Source organism: Hemiscyllium ocellatum, assembly GCF_020745735.1.
Source record: "Hemiscyllium ocellatum isolate sHemOce1 chromosome 27 unlocalized genomic scaffold, sHemOce1.pat.X.cur. SUPER_27_unloc_2, whole genome shotgun sequence".
NCBI classification, from domain to species: domain Eukaryota; kingdom Metazoa; phylum Chordata; class Chondrichthyes; order Orectolobiformes; family Hemiscylliidae; genus Hemiscyllium; species Hemiscyllium ocellatum.
The window spans coordinates 4,621,585-4,644,359 of NW_026867487.1; the positions used below are offsets into that span (position 1 = coordinate 4,621,585).

Genomic DNA, 22,775 nt, shown 5'->3' on the forward strand with positions numbered 1-22,775 from the left:
GTAGTGTCATGGTTTTACCTCATGGAACTGGAGCTGTACTGTATAGTACCCCATCGTTTGTTTATTTCTTAACTAAACCAAAATAAACTTCAGATTAAAATAGAGATTTGTCTCCCCAGTCCACTTCTTCCATTATACAGAAGGCAGGTTATTTTTGGGGAGTTCACTAAAAATTTATTATGCAAGCATGATGAATTTTAATTTGCTGTAAAAAAAATTTCAAATATCTTCACTGTTACAATTGCTTCAATCTAAATTTCTGGATTAATAATCTAGCGATAACACAAGGCCATTGTCATTATATATTGCAAATAACTCCCTGCCATAGGGAAAAATTCCAAAACACCCTTCCTGACCCTGCACTATGGACATATCTACACAACAGGTACTGCAACATTTTAAGCAGCAGCTAACCATCACCCCCTTCATGGGAGAAAAGACAAGCAATAAATACAGATCTATGCAATGAAGATCAGATCACGAGTGAAGAAAAATGATGGTTTTCGGATACATGGCATGCCTGTTCAAGCTTGGATTATTTTCTTCAGATATGGCAAAGTTAAGTAATGATTTCGTCATTATAGATTTATTCCTAGAAGATGTCACATGCAGAGACAAAGAAATTATTTACACTGGTAGAATGCTTGGTAACCACAAACTTCAGCTTGCAGATAATTAGCATATAACGTAATATAAAGATATGGAGCTAATTTTACTCAGCAAGTTCAGGGAAGCTGGAAAAGAACATAGAAAATACAGCGCAGTATTTTCCCTTTGGCCCTCGATGTTGCGCCGATCCAAGTCCACCTAACCTACACTAGCCCACTCTCCTCCGTATGCCTATCCAATGTCCGTTTAAATGCCCATAAAGAGGGAGAGTCCACCACTGCTACTGGCAGGGTATTCCATGAACTCACGACTCGCTGAGTAAAGAATCTACCCCTAATATCTGTCCTGTACCTACCTCCCCTTAATTTAAAGCTATGCCCCCTCGTAATAGCTGACTCCATATGTGGAAAAAAGGTTCTCATGGTCAACCCTATCTAAACCCCTAATCATATTGTACACCTCTATCAAGTCACCCCTAAACCTTCTTTTCTACACTGAATGAGAAGTGCAAGCAGATTTAACTGGCATTCTGAAAACCGATTTGGAATGTCACTTAATAGACAAACGTTCAGAGGCCACATTATCCACAAAACAAAACCTGCAGAGGCTGGAGTTCTGAAACAAATACATCACTGGAGAAACTTTACAAGTCTGGCTACATCTGTGACACAAGAACAGATAAGGTTTCAGGTCCAGCGATCCTTTGTCAGAATGGAAGGTAGCTCAGAAATGGTACTATACATGCCCGATTAACGTGGGGGAAGGGAGGCTGATGAATGGAGACAGAGCCCGAGAAAAGAGAAAGAAAGGAACACAGATTTGGAGGACTGCGGGCCAGGGAGTTGGGGGTAGATTCACAGTAAATCTTGAATGATACACTACAGTTCCAATGGACTGAATGGCTACCAGCCCCTGTGCCCAGTGACACTGCACCATTCACTGTGAAACAATGTAGTTCCCATCCCAGGGCAGAAACAGGGAGGAATAAAACAGAAAGTGCCAGAAAAGCTCAACGGGTCTAGCAGTATCTGTGAAGAGAAATCAGAGTTAACATTTCAGGTCCAAAAACCTTCCCTCTGAGGAACCTGCTGAGCTTTTCCAGTAATTTCTGTTTTTTGTTTTGAATTCCAGCTTCCACATTTCTTTGTGCTCACGGGAAGCATACTGATTATCCCATTCTGAGTGACAAAAATAAAATCTCTGAGATCCCCACACTTGTTGGAGGTAGGGACGGAGGAAACAGGCTGTCCATCTCCCCTATCAAAATATTTGAGACTGTTTTAGCAATAAGATTAAAAAGAGTTGATGTACACTAGCTTATCAAAAAAAAATGATCTGTATCACTTTTCTTGCAAGTATATAAAAGGAAATGTGCTGTTTACAAACATCAGAAACAGGCCCATAGAACATGGTATGGATTTTAGAATTCAAATACCTACAGTGTGGATACAGGCCCTTTGGCCCAACAAGTCCACACTGACCCACTGAAGAGTAACCCACTGAAACCACTATATTTACCACTGACTAATGCACCTAGCCTACACATCACTGAACACTATGAGCAATTTAACATGGCCAATTCACCTAACCCACATATCTTTGGATTGTGGGAGGAAACTGGAGCACCTGGGGAAACCCACACAAATACTGGGAGAATGTGGAAACTCCACACAGGCAGATGACCGTGGCTGGAATTGAACCCAGGCCCCTGAGGCTTTGGGACAGCAGTGCGAACTACTGAGCCACCGTGCCACCCCCAACCACTGAGTCATAGTAGCATCATGAATCAATTCCTCCAGTTACTTGGCAACTGATTGGTTAACCAGTTCTGATGAACCAGGGAATCGCTTTTCATATACCGTGTAGATGGACACTCTGTACTCAGTGTAAGTGTGTTAACCAACATTACCCAGACCTACCTTACAGGGACACAACTGCTTTGAACATTTTATTTACAAATTCAGCAGCTTTAATCGAGCAGGGGTTACTAGCAGCAGGAGAAATAGCCCAAAGACCACAGTTCATTCCTTACTTTGAGTTCGAGCGAATTCCTTCAACTTGTGGGGTTTTTTTTGTGGATTTGCTGGTGCGTTAACAGTTTGGATGACCGAGTGAATCGTCTCCCGCACAAGGAGCAAGCGAACGGCCTCTCCCCAGTGTGAACTCGCTGGTGTATCAGCAGGGAGGTCGAGTCAGCAAAGCCTTTTCCACACACAGAGCAGGGAAACGGTTTCTCTCCGGTGTGAATTCGCTGGTGTATCAGGAGGTGAATTGTCTGCGTGAATGCTTTCCCGCACTCCGTACAGGGGAACGGCCTCTCCCCGGTGTGAACTCGCTGGTGCCGCAGCAGGTTCGAGGAGTGAGTAAACCCCCTCCCACATTCCGAACAGGTGAACGGTTTCTCCCCGGTGTGAACCCGCTGGTGGACCAGGAGTTTAGACGAGCGAGTGAATCCTTTCCCGCATTCAGAACAGGTGAAAGGTCTCTCTGTCGTGTGAACCCGCTGGTGTTCCAACAGGTAGGACGACTGAGTGAATCCCTTCCCACACACAGGGCAAGTGAATGGTTTCTCGCCAGTGTGAACGCGCTGGTGTCTCAGCAAGCTCGAAGACAGAGTGAATCCTTTACCGCACGTGGAGCAAGTGAACGGCCTCTCCCCGTTGTGAATTCGCTGATGTATTAGTAGGCTGGAGGACAAAGTGAATCCTTTCCCACACGTGGAGCAAGTGAACGGTCGCTCGCCAGTGTGAACGAGCTGGTGCTTCAGCAGGTGAGTTGTCTGAGTGAATCCCATCCCACACACAGAGCAAGTGAAAGGCCTCTCCCCAGTGTGAACCCGCCGGTGTTTGAGCAGGTTGGAAGACAGAGCGAATCCCATCCCACAATCGGAGCAGGAGAATGGCTTCTCCCCAGTGTGACTGCGCTGGTGAATTTTCAGCTGGGAAGGGTAAAGAAATCGCTTCCCACAATCCTCACATTTACAAAGTCTCTCCCCAGTGTGACTGCGCTGACGTACGGACATTTCAGATTAATCTTCCAAGACCTTTCCGCGCACAGATGAAACGTGTTCCTCCCTGGTGGAAATGGTGCTTTTTCCTTCAATGTTCAAAGTCCTGAGGTAAATAGATCGAGAGAAACAGAGCGACTGTCAGAACTGGATGTGGCTTCATTCGAGATCTCTAACTGCAAATTAAACTTTTTGTTGAAAATAGGGAGGGGGGAAAAAATCAGAAGAACATACACAGGTTGTGAAACTTAGAAATTAATTTGCTAAATTGTGGAGCCAACATTTGGAAAAACTGGTGGTTTATCATGAAAACTGAACTGCTTCCTAAATGCGTTCAGGGAAGGGAAGCAGCCTGTGCTTACACAATATTACAGAGAGAGAAAACAAAAAAGCTGGAAGGAAAGTCACGTGGATCTTGCAGCTACTCCTGAACTGCAGGCTTTTCTTGTCAACTTCCTCTGGTTTTTATAATAGCAGAAGCTCAAAATTAGTTTTTGAGCTTTTAAATTCAAATAAAAAGCGAAGGAAAATAACGCAGAGGAGTTTTTTTTCCCCCACGTGGAGTGTGGGGAGAGGTAGTTCTGTGTTGTTGAGTGTCGGTGGGTCTGGAGAGAGATTTTATTTTCCGTTTGTTTAAAAAACAATGTGATGATAAAAATGACTGAGATTGTAGGAAAGGTCTGTCCACGTATCTGTTTGACAGCTCTGGAGATAGATTTTTTTTTCCCCTGTTTTCACAGATGGAAGTCTGAAAATTTTCCTTTTCAACATGTTTGTTGTGCCTGTTTAAATAGGGACAGGAATCAGGGAATGTCATTTCTTCTCTCAGATCCAGAGATCTGAAAGCAGATCTGATAGCAGACTTGAGGAGGAAGCTTTTTTTTCCAGTTCATGTGGGTTTCAGCTAAGTGCCTGACTATTTTAAAAATTTCATTATTTAACGTGCTTTCTCTTTCACATGCTCAAGATTAAATTCTGTCGGTAAGGAAGGGTTTGTTTAAAAAAAATATACACAAAAGGTTCTTTAAAGAGTTTCTTCTTTTCAATCCTAATGTCACTGAGAGCACACAGGAGACAGTGTGATAGTCAGTAGATTCAGACAAGTAGGTACATAGCAGGATCAGTCAGATAGTTAGTGACTGTCATGAAAGGTAAGAAAGTAATTCAGAAGTCTGCTGTGGCTATTCCTCCTTCAAACAGATATTCCATTTTGGATACTGTTGAAAGGGACAGCTCTCAGGAGGCAATGAGAGGGACAGACAGATCTTGGGCACGAAGAAAGAATTGTATGTTCAGCAAGGTTTTTCAAGATATAAAAGAATTATTGTTACAGGGGACTGTCCAGTCAGAGGCACAGATTTTGCAGCAATGAGCTTGAATCATGAGGGTAAGAAAGGTGGCATAGAGGCACTTTACCTGAATGCTTGTAACATCTGTGACACGACTGAGTTAACGGCACAAATCATCCCCTTCAACAGTGCCCAAAACGGAATATGTTTGGAGGGAGGAATAACCACAGCGGACTGGTGAACGAGTTTCTTACCGTTCAGATAGTAACCAACTATCTGACTGTGAAAAAATCAAAAAAGGAAGGATAACTCAGGTGATATTATTTGAGATGTTGGAAATCAGGAGGGTAAGAAAGTGAGCATAAAAGCACTTTACCAGGATGCTCATAGCACTCGTAACAAGGTTGAAGGGTTAATGGCACAAATTAGATTAGATTACTTACAGTGTGGAAACAGGCCCTTCGGCCCAACAAGTCCACACCGACCCACCGAAGCGCAACCCACCCATAACCCCTACATTTATCTCTTACCTAACACTACGGGCAATTTAGCGTGGCCAATTCACCTGACCCGCACATCTTTGGACTGTGGAAGGAAACTGGAGCACTCGGAGGAAACCCACGCAGACACGGGGAGAACGTGCAAACTCCACACAGTCAGTCGCCTGAGGCGGGAGAATGAATTGCAAGTGAATAGGATTTGGTGACCAAGATGGAGACATGGTTACAGGATGGTCACGACCGGGAGTTAAATATCCAGGGGTACCAGACTATTCGGAAGGGCAGACAGGAAGATCAAGGAGGTGGCATAGCTCTGATATTCAAGGGTGGTGCTGAGAGATGATATAGGTTCGATGGAGAATGAGTCTGAATCCATTTGGGTGGAAATTAAAAATTCTAAGAGGAAAACGTCACTGGCTGGCCACTAAATAATAACATGACATTGGGGCAGGCAGTAAACAAAGAACTAACTAATGCCTGTAAAAATGGTATGGCAGTTACCATGGGGATTTTAATCTACATGTCAATTGGTTGAACCAGCTCAGTCAGGGTAGCCTCGAGGAGGAGTTTGTTGAGTGGATCCGTAATAGTTTTCTTGAACAGTATGTAATGGAACAGATGAGGGAGCAAGCTATCCTAGATCTGGTCCTGTGTAATAACACAGGAATAATTAATAACCTCAGAGTTAGGGATCCTCTTGAAAGGAGCGATCACAGTATGGTTGAATTTAGAAAAAAAGATAGAAAGTGTGAAGAGAAAACCCAATACCAGGATCCTGTGCTTAAACAAGTGAGACTACCACTGAATGCGGGAGGACTTGGCTAAAGTAGACTGGAAACCAAGACTTTATGTTGGGACAGTTGACGAGCAGTGTGGAACTTTCAAAGTGATTTTTTCAAAGTGCTCAACAAACATATAATCCTGTGAAAGGGAAGGACTCTAAAAAAACGAGAAATCTGCCATGTTCTCAAAGGAAATAAGGGAGACTAGCAAATTGAAAGAGAAAACATACAAAATGGCCAAAAAACAGCATGAAACTAGAAGACTGGGAAAACTTTAAAGGTCAACAGAAAGCCACAAATCAGCTACAAAGAAAAAGAAGATAGAACGTGACAAAAAAAAGCTAGCACAAAATATAAAGACAGACAGCAAAAGTTTCTATCAATATAAAAGAAAACAAAAAGATATAAATATTTTATATAAACAAAAAAAAAATGGCTAAAGTAACATGGGTCCTTTAGAGGATGAGGAAAGGCATTAAGTTACAGGATAAGATGAAACGGCCGAGGCATTTAACGGGTATTTTGTATCGGTGTTCACAGTAACAACATGCCAGCAATTGACAAAGAGACGAAGGCTGGTGAGGACCTGGAAACAATCATTATTACAGAAGAGGTAGTGTTGGGCATGTCAATGGGGCTGAGGATAAACAAGCCTCCTGGCCCTGATGGAATGCATCCCAGGGTACCAAAAGAGATGGCGGGAGAAATAGCAAGTGCACTGGCGGTAATTTTCCACAATTCGCTGGACTCTGGGGCAGTCCCAGCAGATTGGAAAGCAGCAAATGTGATGCCACTGTTAAAGAGAGGTAGACAAAAGAAGGGGAATTATAGACTGGTTAGCTGAACTTCTTTAGTGGGGAAGATGCTCGAGTCTATTATCTTTGAAGCAGCAGCAGGGCATCTCAATAGAAATTGTCCTGCTTGGCAGGTTCATGAAGGGCAGGTCATGCTTAACAAATCTTTTGAGACTCTCTGAAGGCATGACAATAAAGGTGGACAACAGAGACCCAACGGATGTGGTGTACTTAGATTTCCAAAAGCCTTTGATAAGATGCTGCACATGAGGCTGCTGCATAAGATAAGGATGCATGGCATTAGAGGCAAAGTATTAGCACGGATAGTGGATTGGTTGACTAACAGGAAGCAAAGAGTTTGGATAAATGAGTGCTATTCTGGCTGGCAACCAGTGACTAGTGGTGTGCCTCACAGATCGACGTTGGAACTGCAACTCTTTACAATTTATATAGAGGAGTTGGAGTTTGGGACCACAGGAAGGGTATCAAAGTTTGCAGATGACACTAAGACAAGTGGCAGAGCTAAGTGTGCAGAGGGCTGTGAAACTTTGCAGAGGAACATAGATACATTGAGTGAGTGGGCAAAGATCTGGCAGATGGAGTACAATGTTACTAAGTGTAAAGTCATACATTTCGGTAGGATTAATATTACTTGAATGGTAAAAAGTTGCAGTGTGCTGCTATGCAGAGGGACCCTGGGGTGTCCTTGTGCATGAATCACAGAAGGTTGGTCTGCAGCTACAACAGTAATTAGGAAGGCAAATGGAAGTTTGTCTTTCATGGGTAAAGGGATCGAGTTTAAAAGCAGGGAGGTTATGTTGCAAGGTGAGGCCACACCTGGAGTACTGTGTGCGGTTTTAGTCTCCTAACTTGAGAGAGCATGTACTGGCACTGGAGGGAGTGCAGAGGAGGCTCACTAGGTTGATTCTGGAGTTGAGGGGGTTGACTTATGGGGACTGACTGAGTAGACTGCTATTATATTCATTGGAATTCAGAAGAATGGGGGGGGGGGGGGGGGGGCAGGATTTTGTCAAAACATATAGAATTATAGATGGAATAGATTACATCAAAGTTGAGGGGATGTTTCCACTGGCAGGTGAAACTAGGACAAGAGGGCAGAGCCTCAACATTAGAGGGAGCAGATTTAGGACTGAATTAAGAAGGAACTTCACCCAGATTTGTAAATCCACAGAATTCCCTGCCCAGTGAAGTAGTTGAAGCTATTTCAGTAAACATCTTTTAAGCTAAGGTAGATTTTTATTAAACAACACAGCAATGAAGGGATGCAGCGAGAGCACAGGTAAGTGGATCTAAGTCCACATAGAAATCAGCCATGGCAGAGCACGCTCGAACTGCTGGATAGCCGACACCTGCTCCTAGTTCTTATGTTCCTACAGTACATTACTTCCTGGTGCGAAGGTCATTAAATAATCAAAGCATATTGTCAGAGGAGAGTGAGGGGCCCAAAAGTTGTTGGCACACATTGGTAAGAGTGGCACAGCTATTGAAAGAGTTAAGGATTTGCAGAGTGAATATGGGAGATTAGGTAGAAAGTTAAAAAGCAGAATCTCAAAAGCCTTTTAAAATCTCTAGTTTACTCTCAGAGAGCAAAAAAGCAACAACAGAGGAAATAGGGTCCATTAAGATCAACGAGAGTAAGTATCCTTTGAACCTCAGGAGATGAGAGGGATAACAAATTAATATTTTCTGTCAGATTTTACTGTGCAGAAAAAAAATGGAGGCTGGAAAACTCAGGGAAATAAATATTGCTGCTCTAAAAACAGTACATGTTAAAGAACAGGAAGTGGTAAGAGGTCGTGTAAACAATGGTGGATAACTCTCTGGGAAGGAAATTGCAGGGCCCTTAGTAGATCATCTATCACCATGGCTAAGGTACCAGAGGACTGAGGGGTGAGTAATATTGCACCTTTACTTAATAAAGGAGAAGCCTGGGAACTGTAGACCTATCAGTCTGACAAGAGTCGTGGGTACATTTTTGGAGGCGATTCTGAAAGATGGAGCTTACATCAACTTGGAGGGGCAAGGTCTGATTGAGGATAGTCAGCACGGCGTTTTGCTTGGGGACAGCCTACTGGGGAAAGCCATAGTTGTCACGTCTCTGGCACTGTGGCTCAGAGGTGGTGGGGGGGAGAAAATAGAAAAGCTAGTGGTAGGGGACTTAAGAGTTAGACGGATTGACAGGAGATTTTGTGGTCAGGAACTGGACTCCCGGAAGGTATGTTGCCTCCGTGGTGCCAGGGTCCGGGATGTTGCCGATCGGGTTTACAAGATTCTGAAGGGGGAGGGTGAGCAGCCAGAAATCGTGGTACATATTGGCACCAATGATATAGCCAGGAAAGGGATCGAGGGTCTGAAAAGTGATGACAGAGAGTTAGGTTGGAAGCTGAAGAGCAGGACAAGTAGAGTAGTGATCTCAGGTTTGCTACCAGTGCCACGAGATAGAGAGATGGGGAACAGTCAGCGAATGCAGCTCAACATGTGGCTGCGAGGCTGGTGCAGGAGAGAGGGCTTCAGATACCTTGACCACTGGGATACCTTCTGGGGAAGGTGGGACCTGTACATGAAGGATGGGTTGCACCTGAACTGGAAGGGCACAAACATCCTGGGTGGGAGATTTACTCGTGTGATTCGGGAGGGTTTAAGCTAGTTTGGCAGGGGAGTGGGAATCAGAGCCACATGTCTGAGAGGGGGTCAGTTGCAGACGGGACAGTGACAGGATATATTGAATCTATCAGGAAGGTTTCTCACGCGATGAAACAAAGGGATTGGTTAAAGTATGTCTGCTGTAATGCAAGGAGTGTCCGAAATAAGAGTGACGAACTTCGAGCATGGATCAGTGCTTGGGGCTCTGATGTTGTGACTATAACAGAGACGTGGCTGTCACAGAGGTAGGAATGGTTGCTTGATGGTCCAGGGTTTAGAACGTATAGAAAGAACAGGGAGGGTGGAAAAAGAGGCGAACAGTGAAGCATTGCTAATTAGAGAGTGTATCACAGCTCCAGAAACGAGGGTTGTTGAGGAAGGTTTGTCTACTGAGTCAGTATGGGTGGAAGTTAGGAACAGCAAGGGAACAGACCACCTAATAGCAGCAGAGAGACTGAAGATCTCATAGGCGAGCAGATTCTGGAAAAATGCAAAAGTAGCAGGGTTGCTGTAATGGGTGATTTCAACTTTCCCAATCTCGACTGGAACCTCCTAAGTGCACATGGCTTGGATGGAGCCATTTTTATCAGGTATGTTCAGAAGGGTTTCCTTACTCAGTATGTAGACAGACCGACGAGGGGAGAAGCCATTTTGGATTTGGTGCTCAGCCAGGACAGGTGTCAGATCTCATGGTGGGAGAGCGAAAGTGATCACAATTGCCTCACATTTAGCATAGCCTTGGAGTGTGAAAGGAGCAATTACCAAGGGAAGATACTTAATTGGGGAAAAGGAAATTATGACGCTATCAGACAGGAGTTGGGAAGTACAGACTGGGAGCAATTGTTCCACAGGAAGGGCACAGCAGACATGTGGGAGACTATTTAAGGAGCAGTTGTTGCGAGTGATGCACAAATTTGTTCCTCTGAGACAGGTAAGAAGGGGTAAGATTACGGAAACTTGGATGACGAGGACAGAGGAACTTCCCGTTAAAAAGACGTCAGCTTACCGAAGGTGGAGGGAGCAAGGATCTAGCACAGCTATACAGGATTACAGGCCAGCTAGAAAGGAGCTCAGAATTGGACTGAGGAGAGCCAGGATGGGGCAAGAAAAAGGCTTGACAAGAAGGATTAGGGAGAACCCAAAGACATTTTACTCATACATGAGGAATAAGAGAATGATCAGGCAGAAGGTAGGGCCGATCAGGGATAGCGTAGGGAACTTGTGCGTGGAGTCTAAGCAGATAGGGGAAGCCCTAAGTGAGTTTCTTGCTTTGGTATTCACCAAAGAAAGGGAACTTGTTGTAAATGAAAACTTAAGAGGAGCTGGGATACAGTCTTGACCAGATCAAGATTGATTAAGTTGAATTGCTAGAAATTTTGGAAAACATTAACATTGATAAGTCTCCAGGGCCAGACCTAGGCTGCTCCAGGAAGCGAGAAAGGAGGTTGCTAAGGTACTGGCGAGGATCTTTGCCTCCTCACTTTCCACAGGAGTCGTACCGAAGGATCGGAAGGCGGCGAATGTTGTTCCTCTTTTCAAAAAGGGTAATAGGGAAATCCCTGGCAATTACAGACCAATCAGTCTTATATCTGTGGTCAGCAAAGATTTGGAAAGAATGCAATGGTGGGCAAGTTGTTGGAGGGAATCCTGAGGGACAAGATGTACATGCATTTGGAAAGGCAAGAACTGATAATGGATAGTCAACACGCCTTTATGCGTGGGAAATCATGTCTCACAAACGTGATTGAGTTTTTTGAAGAAGTAACAAAGAAGATCGATGAGGACAGAGCAGTAGATGTGATCTACATGGACTTCAATAAGGCGTTCGACAAGGTTCCCCATGGGAGACTGGTTACCAAGGTTAGATCTCATGGAATACAGGGAGAAGTAGCCATTTGGATACAGAACTGGCTCAAAGGTAGAAGACAGAGGATGGTGGTGGAGGGTTGTTTTTCAGACTGGAGGCCTGAGACCAGTGGAGTGCCACAAGGATTGGTGCTGGGTTCTCTACTTTTTATCATTTCCAGAAATGATTTGGATGCGAGCATAAGAGGTACAGTTAGTAACGTTGCAAAGCCAAAATTGGAGGTGTAGTGACAGCAAAGAGGGTTACCTCAGATTACAACAGGATCTGGACCAGATGGGCCAACGGGCTGAGAAGTGGCAGATGCAGTTTAATTCAGATAAATGAGAGGTGCTGCATTTTGGGAAAGCAAATCTTAGCAGGACTTATACACTTAATGGTAAGGTCCTGGGGAGTGTTGCTGAACAAAGATCTTGGAGTGTAGGTTCGTAGCTCCTTGAAAGTGGAGTCGCAGGTAGATAGGATAGTGAAGGCGGCGTTTGGTATGCTTTCCCTTATTGGTCAGAGTATTGAGTGCAGGAGTTGGGAGGTCATGAGCATAAGTTCTACAAGAGAGACGGTTTGCACCTTAATAGGTTAGGGACCAGCATTCTGGCAGGCAGGTAGGTTTTCTACTGCAACACCGCTGCATTTAAACTAAGCAGTGGGGGGGGGGAACAAACTGGATGTTTAAAAAGGAAATTGAAGGGAAAGTTGGAACAAGAGAAGTCAAGAAAGACAACTATATCAATGAGGCAGAAAATTCGGAAAGGGATCATGCTGTAAGGTTCAGTGAAATAGGGGTTGATGGGAAGGGTGAGAGCAGTAACAAATTAAAAATACTATGTATGAATGCACGAAGCATTAGACATAAGACGGATGAGCTTGAGGCTTTTTGGAAATTGGCAGATACGATATTGTGGGGATAACTGAGATGTGACTTCAAGTGGACAGGGCCTGGGAAGTGAATATTCAAGGCTACACGTGCTATCGTAAGGACAGACTGACGGGCAGAGGGGTGGGGTGGCCTTGTTGGTAAGGGAGGATATTCAGTCCCTTGCGCAGGGGAACTTAGAGTCAGGGGATGTAGAGTCAGTGTGGATAACGTTGCGAAATACTAAAGGGTAAAAAGACCCTCTTGGGAGTCATCTACAGGCCCCCAAACAGTAGTCTGGATGTCAAATGTAAGATGAGTCAAGAGCTGAAATTGGCCTGTCGCAAAGATGTTACTACAGTGGTTATGGGGGATTTTAGCATGCAGGTAGACTGGGAGAATCAGGATGGCACTGGACCTCAAGAAAGAGACTTTGGGGAGTGCCTCAGAAATGGATTCTTAGAGTAGCTGGTGCTGGAGCCGACCAGGGAGAAGGCAATTCTGGATCTGATATTGTGTAATGAACCAGAATTGGTCAGAGACTTCGAAGTGAAGGAGCCATTGGGAAGTAGTGACCATTATACATTAAGCTTCAAAATGCAATTTGAGAGGGAGGGGGTACAGTTGGAAGTGACAGTACTTCTGTTGAATAAAGGGAACTATGGAGCTATGAGGGGGGAGCTGGCTAAAGTTCAATGGTGCAATACCTGAACAGGGATGGCAGTGGAGGAACAATGGCGGATATTTCTGTGTATAATGCAGAAGTTGCAGGATCAGTTCATTCCAAAAAAGAAAGAAAGATCCCAGGAGGAGGCATGGGCGGCCGTGGCTGACGAGGGAAGTTAAAAGAAAGAAAGTATAACATAGCAAAGATAAGTGGGCAAACTAAGGACTGGGAAGATTTTAAGGAGCAACAGAGGATTACTAAGAAGGAAATATGCAGAGGAAAAGTGGGGTACAAAGGTAAACTGGCCAATAATATAAAGGAGGATAGTATAAGCTTTTTTAAGTATGTGCAAGGCAAAAAAATGGTTAGAACTAAAATTGGGCCCTTGAAGACAGAAACACGGGAATATATTATGGGGAACAAAGAAATGACAGAAGAATTAAATGGGTACTTCAGATCTGTGTTCACTGGGGAAGACACAAGCAATCGCCCTGAGGGAACAGTGGCGGAAGGACCTGAACTTAAGGGAATTTATATTTGCCAGGATTTGGTGTTGGAGATGCTGTTAGGTCTGAAGATTGATAAGTCTTCAGGGCCTGATGGTCTACATCCCAGGGTACTAAAGGTGGTGGCTCGGGAAATCGTGGATGCGTTGGTGATTATTTACCAGAGTTCGATAGATTCGGGGTCGGTTCCTGAGGATTGGAGCGTGGCTAATGTTATATCACTTTTTAAGAAAGGTGGGAGAGAGAAAGCAGGAAATTATAGACCAGTTAGTCTGACCTCAGTGGTGGGACAGATGCTGGAGTCTATTATAAAGGATGAAATTACGGCACATCTGGATAGTAGTAACAGGATAGGTCAGAGTCAGCATGGATTTATGAAGGGGAAATCATGCTCGACTAATCTTCTGGAATTTTTTGAGGATGTAACTCTGAAGATGGATGAGGGAGATCCAGTAGATGTAGTGTACCTGGACTTTCAGAAAGCTTTTGATAAAGTTCCACACAGGAGGTTAGTGAGTAAAATTAGGGCGCATGGTATTGGGGGCAAAGTTCTAGATTGGATTGAAAATTGGTTGACTGATAGGAAACAAAGGGTAGTGATAAACGGCTCCATTTCGGAATGGCAGGCAGTGACCAGTGGGGTACCGCAGGGATCCGTGCTGGGACCGCAGCTTTATAAATATATGTTAATGATATAGAAGATGGCATCAACAATAACATTAGCAAATTTGCTGATGATACAAAGCTGGGTGGCAGGGTGAAATGTGATGAGGATGTTAGGAGATTACAGGGTGACCTGGACAAGTTAGGTGAGTGGGCAGATGCATGCCAGATGCAGTTTAATGTGGATAAATGTATGGTTATCCACTTTGGTAGCAAGAACAGGAAGGCAGATTACTACCTCAATGGCATCAATTTAGGTAAAGGGGCAGTACAGAGAGATCTGGGTGTTCTTGTACACTAGTCAATGAAGGCAAGCATGAAGGTACAGCAGGTAGTGAAGAAGGCTAATAGCATGCTGGCCTTCATAACAAGAGGGATTGAATATAGAAGCAAAGAGGTGCTTCTGCAGCTGTACAGGGCCCTGGTGAGACCACACCTGGAGTATTGTGTGCAGTTCTGGTCTCCAATTTGAGGAAGGACATTCTGGCTATTGAGGGAGTGCAGCGTAGGTTCACGAGGTCAATTCCTGGAATGGCAGGATTACCTTACACTGAAAGACTGAAGCGACTGGGCTTGTATACCCTTGAGTTTAGAAGACAGAGGGGATCTGATTGAGACATATCAGATTATGAAAGGATTGGACACTCTGGCAGCAGGAAACATGTTTCCGCTGATGGGTGAGTGCCGAACCAGAAGACACAGCTTAAAAATACGGGGTAGACCATTTAGGACAGAGATGAGGAGAAACTTCTTCACCCAGAGAGTGGTGGCTGTGTGGAATCCCAGTCTCTGGATTCATTTAAGAAAGAGTTGGATAGAGCTCTCAAAGATAGTGGAATCCAGGGTTATGGAGATAAGGCAGGAAGAGGATAATTAGGAATGATCAGCCATGATCATATTGAATGGCGGTGCAGGCTCGAAGGGCTGAATGGCCTACTCCTGCACCTATTGTCTATTGTCACGTTGCGGCTGTACAAGACATTGGTTAGGCCACTGTTGGAATATCGCGTGCAATTCTGGTCTCCTTCCTATCGGAAAGATGTTGTGAAACTTAGAAAGGGTTCAGAAAAGATTTACAAGAATGTTGCTAGGATTGGAGGATCTGAGCTACAGGGAGAGGCTGAACAGGCTGGGGCTGTTTTCCCTGGCGTGTCGGAGGCTGAGGGGTGACCTTTCAGAGGTTTACAAAAGTATGAGGGGCATGGATAGGATAAATAGACAAAGTCTTTTCCCTGGGGTCGGGGAATCCAGAACGAGACGGCTTGGGGTTAGGGTGAGAGGGAAAAGATATAAAAGAGACCTAAGGGGCAACTTTTTCACGCAGAGGGTGGTACACGAATGGAATGAGCTGCCAGAGGATGTGGTGGAGGCTGGTACAATTGCAACATTTAAGAGGCATTTGGATGGGTATATGAATAGGAAGGTATTGGAGGGAAATGGGCCGGGTGCTAGCAGGTGGGACTAGATTGGGTTGGGATATCTGGTCGGCATGGACAAGTTGGACCCGAAGGGTCTGTTTCCATGCTGTACATCTCTATGACTCTATGATGCATTTTGGAAGATCGAACTCAAATGCTGAATATAGGATTAAAGATAGGATTCTTGGTAGTGTGGAGGAACAAAGGGATCTGGGTGTGCAAGTACATAGATCCCTCAAAGTTGCCACCCAAGTGGATAGGGTTGTTAAGAAAGCATATGGTGTTTCGGCTTTCATTTACAGGGGAATCGAGTTTAAGAGCCGCGAGGTTTTGCTGCAGCTCTACATGTCCCTGGTGAGATCACATTTGGAATATTGTGTTCAGTTCAGGCCGCCCTCCTATAGGAAAGATACAGAGGCTTTGGAGAGGGGGCAAAGAAGGTTTATCAGGATGCTGCCTGGACTGGAGGGCTTGCCTAAGGAAGAAAGGTTGAATAAGCTCGGGCTTTTATCTTTGGAGAGGAGGAGGAAGAGAGGAGATCTGATCGAGATATACAAAATAATGAGAGGAATAGATAGTCAATAGGCAGAGACTTTTCCCCAGGGCAGGATTGACTGGTACGAGAAGTCATAGTTTGAAAATATTAGGAGGAAGGTATAAAGGAGATGTCAGAGGTAGGTTCTTTTTGCAAAGAGTTGTGAATGCATGGAATGCGTTGCCAGCCTGTGGTGGTGGAAGCAGAGTCAGTGGGGACATTTAAGCGACTATTGGACATGCACATGGATAGCAATGAGTTGAGGGGCACGTAAAATATTGTAACTTAACCTACATGAGGATTAAATCTCAGCACAACATCGTGCGCTGTAATTTTCTATGTTCTAAACCATGTCTCTCAAACTTTATTAAAAGGCTCATGGAGGAACGGACCAAAATGATTAATGAAGGCAAAGTAGCAGACATTGTTTAAATGGACTTTAGTAAAGCGTTCGACAAGTTTTCACATGGTGGACTAATTAGATCACATGGGATTCAAGGAATGTGTGCCAATTGTATACAAAAATTATCTTGATGATGGAAGATAGAGTGCAGTGAGAGAGGGTTGTATTTTGAACCGAAGGCCTGTGACCCGTGTTGTTCTACAGGTATTGATACTGTGTCCACTTTTTCCTTTTCATTCATATAAACAATTTGGATGAGAATGTACGAGTGTGAGAAAATTTGACCAAAACTGACGCAAACACTGTGTGGAAGCCATTTTTGTCACAAAGCAAGTCTTGCAGGAAAAAGGAGCCTGCCAGCAGAGTGCCGTTTGAGCCCTGGGGGCTGAGGAATTCTGTTAGGATAACCTGACCTTGCAGCTGCAGACCGTCTCTGTTCCTCTGGCCCCTTAGACAGTTTTGCTTCATAGAATAATGTATTGTTTCACTATGTCCCTTATCAGTTGTTTTTTTGCCTAGCTGAACCTGCAGTGCAAGATAACATTTAGTTTTGTAGTCATGAATGCAAGTCTGGACAATATATGTGGACCTTACAACTACCCCTTAGGTTGCACAGTTAATGGGCAGTGGGCTTGTGATATACTATACAACCAGTAACATTATTTTATTGGACTTCTTTGATCGAAAATAGATTTCCCATGGCCACGATAAAGCTAGTTAGTTGCTCAAGGTCTCGTCTCCTGGCTATTTTATTTCAAATTACTTCTTACAGTGTGGAAACAGGCCCTTCGGCCCAACAAGTCCACACCGACCCGCCAAAGCGCAACCCACCCATACCCCTACATTTACCCCTTACCTAACACTACGGGCAATTTAGCATGGCCAATTCACCTAACCTGCACATCTTTGGACTGTGGGAGGAAACCGGAACACCCGGAGGAAACCCACGCAGACATGGGGAGAACGTGCAAACTCTACACAGTCAGTCGCCTGAGTCAGGAATTGAACCCGGGTCTCAGGTGCTGTGAGACAGCGGTGTTAGCCACTGTGCCAGGGTGCTGCCCATTAATGCTTCCCAACAATGAGGCATCATTGGCAAGTTTGCAAATGATCCCAGAATTGGTGATAGACAGTGTTTTTCACAGTCCACTCTAAGATTACAAAGACATCTTGATCTATTCAGTCAATGGGCTGAGGAGTGAGTAGGTGCAGTTTAATTTGGATAAATGTGAGGTACTGCATTTTGGTCAAACAAACAAGGGCAGGACTTATACAGTTAGTGGTAGGGCCTTGGGGAGTGCTGTAGATCAGAGTGTTCTAGGATTTCTGGTACAAAAGTCATTGAAATTTGGGTCACAGACAGGGTGGTTAAGGCGGCACCGAGAACGCTTGCCTTCATCGCTCAGTTAATTGAGTATAGGATTTGGGACATCACGTTGAGATTGTACGGGACACTGATAAGGCCTCTTTTAGAAAAAAGCTGTACAGTTCTGGTCACCCTGCTGTGGGAAGTATATTACTAATTGGATAGGAGTCAGAAAAGATTTACCAGGAATGGAGAGCTCAAGGTTAAAAGATAGGGTGGGAATTTTATTTCAATGGTGTGGCAGAGGTAGAGGGGTGACTTTACAGATGTTTACAAAATTATTCGGAGCATAAACAAGATGAATAGCAAGGGTCTTTTCCCTCAAGTGGGAGCATTCAAACCCAAAAGGAGCATATATTTAAGATGAAGAAAACAATTTTATAAAGGGTGGGAGATGCAATTTTTGTTTTAAAAACAGTGGTTCACATGTGGAATGAACTGCCAGAGGAAGTGATGGATGCAGGTACAGTTACAACATTTAAAGGACATTTGGATGAGTACATGACTAGCATACATTTTGAGGGATATCGGCCAAATGCAGGCAAGTGCGGCGAGCTTAGTTTGGGAACATAGTTGACATGGACTAGTTGGACCGAAGGGACCGTTTCCCTCCTATATGACTGTGTCTCAATCGGTTGAAGAGGCAGGAATGGAGGAGAGGCATTTTATCAATCTGCAACTCAACGCTGTTCCTGTTTTCTCCCCATCCCTTTCAATACCTCCTAATATTCGATCTCCCATTTTCTGATCTGGAGTCTGACACATCTAAGGTGGCACTTCAGCTCCCATCCACTAGCCACACTTGTTTAAAACCTCACCAATGGAACTAGAAAAAGCTTTGATGAGGAGATTATCCAATTCTGCCGGGGGCAACTAGTCAGGCTTTTACAGGTTTCACCTTCCCCAGAAACTGTCCCCATGCCTCAAGATGCTAAATCCTTGTCTTGTTCATTTCTCCAGACATGCATTCACCTTTATCCTCTTGCTGTCTATGATATTCTCAGTATTGCAGGTGCTCTATAATTCATCCACCCACAGCTCCACCTCTGAAAAACTAGGAGCCAGTTTTTGCAGATGTAAACACTTCCTGTATACACAGCCATCACGAACACTGGAAGCGTTACTTATTGTACACATTGTGCAACATGGGAACATTCCCACACCAGAGTTCTGAGCTCTCTTGTCCAGTCTTCTCTCAAGATTATCCTATTCTTGAAGAGAACTTAATTGAGCCTTTACGTAATCAAAAACTTCTAACCGTACTTTAAAAAACACAGTAAAAATATACTCCACAAGTATCACTTAACAATTGGCTATTTCCAATGGGATTGTCTCACTCAAAATTGGCCAAACTGAAACTGACCGGACAGAATCTTACAGCTTTCACTTTCTCCATCTCAACTCAATTTGCTTTCACCCATCACTAATGCACTCTAATTGAGCTAAGCAGCATTCACCGCACTGCCTTGTCAATGCTCTTCCAGCATCACTAATCCAGAATCTCTGGTTTCCAGCATCTGCAGTCATTGTTTTTACCTTGTCAACATAAGTGTCTGTTCACACCTACTCTGACCACAGCCTTCAGTAGTGTTCCAATGCTGTTCTTTCGCTGATGAAGGATCGATGCTCTGAAAGCTAGTGTGCTTCCAATTAAACCTGTCGGACTATAACCTGGTGTTGTGTGATCTTTAAACTTTGTATACCCCAGTCCAACACCGGATCCTCCAAATCATTTTCAACACGAACTTCAACACATTCAGGACCAGTATCTGGAACATTCCACCTGAAAGGGTGCTGGAATTCAAGTCTTAGAGTCTGAGAGAAGTACAGCATGTAAATACACCCTTTGTTCCAACTCCCCCAAGCCGACCAGATGCCCTAACTTAATTTAGCCCCATTTTCCAGCACTTCCCCATATCCTTGAAACCCTTCCTATTCATATACCCATCCAGATGCCTTTTAAACGCTGCAACTGTACCACTCATCTGGCAGCTCATTCCATACCTGCACCACCCTCTGCAAGAAAAAGTTGCCCCTTAGGTTTCATTTATATCTTCCCCCCTCACCCTAAACCTATGCCCTCTAGTTTGCCCGAAATGTCGATTTTGCTGCACGTTGGATGCTGCCTGAACTGCTGTGCTCTTCCAGCACCACTCATCCAGAATCTGGTTTCCAGCATCTGCAGTCATTGTTTTTACTTCCCCCTATCCCTGACTTGCTTTTCCAAAATACAGCTCCTCGCAGTTATCTAAATTAAACTCCATCTGCCACTTGCATAAGGAATTTAAAAGGAAGTTTGCAGGAACTGAAGAATGAGACATTTATAGATTAAAATCAAGGAGTGGGTGATGGGGACTAAACATGACAGTTCTTTCAGAGAGACGAGGCATTATTTGGGTAAATCTGTGCCTCGCTCGAGCCAATATCGCCTTCCTCAGCTGCAGGGCTCACAACCGAACACACAGAGGTAACATAACCAAGAATTTGAACATCTTGCTGCTTTGGGGGAGTTACAAACACATTGCAATAACCTTAGCACAGACAGACCTGTTTCCTCCCACAGCTGGGAGGCAATGACATTCGGGTCCTTGACTGTCAGAAATGGTTTGCAGATTTCCGTTCGCAATTGATACTCTGTGAAACGAATTGAGAAAAGAAAAATCACTGCCAGTCCAGCGCAGAAATCCAGAACAAACACGTCCCTTGGGGTGTCAGGTCGGCTGCTGCAAATTCTCCACCCCGCAGCCCCTGTCAATCAGGGACACGCGCATGCGCGTTCCTGCACCTTGCCCCCAACAAAGATGGCGGCAGTGACACGCGGCTTACCACCGCCTGCCGCCTGCGGCCGTTTTCCCGTTTGCTTCAAACGCGGATTCGAAATTTTACAATTCAGCTCTACCGGCCCGCACCGAGTGTTTGTGAAAGCGCCCATATCCGGACTAAGTCCATTTTGGTTTTCTCCCTTTCTCCTGGTCACCGCCGTATGCCCTTACCTCTCCCACAACCGCCTCACGCATTCGCTCCGGCACCAGTCACAGCCACGCTGAGCCGGAAGCGTTAACGGTGACCCCGACCCGCCCTTCCAACTCCTCCTCTCCCATTGGATGGAGGGTCAGCCGCCCCACCTCCTCCTCCTTCTCCCATTGGGTGGAGGACCAGCCGCGCCCGCACGGTCCTCCAGTCCCGCCCCGCCTCCTCCTCCTCCTCCTCTCCCATTGGATGAAGGACGAGCCGCGCCCGCATTGTCCTCCAGCCTCGCCCCTCCTCCTCCTCCGCTCTCATTGGGTGGAGGACCAGCCGCGCCGGCGTGGTCCTCCAGCCCCGCCCACTCCGCTCCTATTCGGCGGGGACCTGATGTCAATCAGATGGGTCCATTGTTTTGTCAGTGGAGGGAGGTTCCCTGTCTCTGCCCTGGGATGAACTTCATCATTCACAGGGAGTGCTACAGTCTCACAGAGTCCAAGCATTGCTGGCCATTCAGCCCGTAAGACATAGGAGTGGAAGTAAGGCCATTCGGCCCATCGAGTCCACTCCGCCATTCAACCATGGCTGATGGGCATTTCAACTCCACTTACCAGCATTCTCCCCATAGCCCTTAAATTCTTGTTGTCACAAGGAATTGTCAATCTCTGCCTTGAAGACATTCAGCGTCCCGGCCTCCACTGCACTCTGCGGCAATGAATTCCACAGGCCCACCACTCTCTGGCTGAAGAAATGTCTCTGCATTTCTGTTCTGAATTGACCCCCTCTAATTCTAAGGCTGTGTCCACGGGTCCTAGTCTCCTCGTCTAACGGAAACAATTTCCTAGCGTCCACCCTTTCTAAGCCATGTGTTGTCTTGTAAGTTTCTATTAAATCTCCCCTTAATCTTCTAAACTCCAATGAATACAGTCCCAGGATTCTCAGCCGTTTCTCGTATGTTAGACCTACCATTCCAGGTATCATCCGTGTGAATCTCCGCTGGACACGCTCCAGTGCCAGTATGTCTTTCCTGAGGTGTGGGGACCAAAACTGGACACAGTACTCCAAATGGGGCCTAACCAAAGTTTTATAAAGTCTCAGTAGCACAACAGTGCTTTTATATTCCAACCCTCTCTCACACGAGCAACGTGTACTGTCCTCTCTCACACGAGCAACGCTGCAAATCTATTCAAATCCCCTGCCCTTTGCTCACAGCCCACCAAATGTTTACTAAAATTCCAAATTTCCTTTTGAGAGTAGCCAATGAATTTGCACCCAACCGCCGTTCAGACTGTTCCAGACCCTCTGAACTTGCTGAGTAAAATAATCATCACATTTTCAATGGGCATTACTTGCCAATTGTCTGTAAACTGTGTTGTGTGAATACCAAAGGTAATTGCTATGCTCTTTGCAAATAAAATATCCTGAAAAAAAATGTGCATCTCAACAAAATCACCTGCTGGCAGCAGAATTATCTAAGATTCCGGTATCTCTCAACAAAACCAAAACCTATTTTAGTTTTACTTTATTCATGGGGTGTGGTTTTTGCTGCCCAGACCATTACTTGTTGTCCATCTTTAACTTATTTGGAGAAAGTGGTAATGAATCTTCTTCTTGAACTGCCGTATTCCATGTAAGTAAACCACGTTGCTGTGGAGTGATTTTTAACTTTTGTCCACACCAATCCAAAACCAGCACCTCCTCATCATGGCTTTTTTATAAAGAGGCCACGGGTGCAGGAAGTGAATGTAGTGAGGGAACAGACTCTTACATTTATTGTCATTATTGCTCTCTCAGCTGCACACATTTATTTATTTCCTGAAAACCTGTGGCCTCTTTATAAATTTAAAAATCACACAACACCAGTTAATAGTCCAGCTGGTTTATTTGGAAG

The 22,775-nt window shown here is 44.8% G+C and overlaps 1 protein-coding gene across 1 annotated transcript in view; it reads right to left on the reverse strand.

The window, feature by feature from the left end:
- The window catches only part of LOC132807682 (zinc finger protein 850-like), a 36,184-nt gene extending 15,223 nt beyond the window's left edge, over positions 1–20,961 (reverse strand). The window contains exons 1-3 of the mRNA XM_060821719.1: positions 20,914–20,961; positions 20,468–20,554; positions 2,668–3,722 (exon numbers count right to left, since the gene is read on the reverse strand). Coding sequence (XP_060677702.1) covers positions 2,668–3,631 — 964 coding nt within the window. The 5' untranslated portion in view covers positions 3,632–3,722; positions 20,468–20,554; positions 20,914–20,961. The remainder of the gene's footprint in view (positions 1–2,667; positions 3,723–20,467; positions 20,555–20,913) is intronic.
- Positions 20,962–22,775: the final 1,814 nt, after the last annotated feature.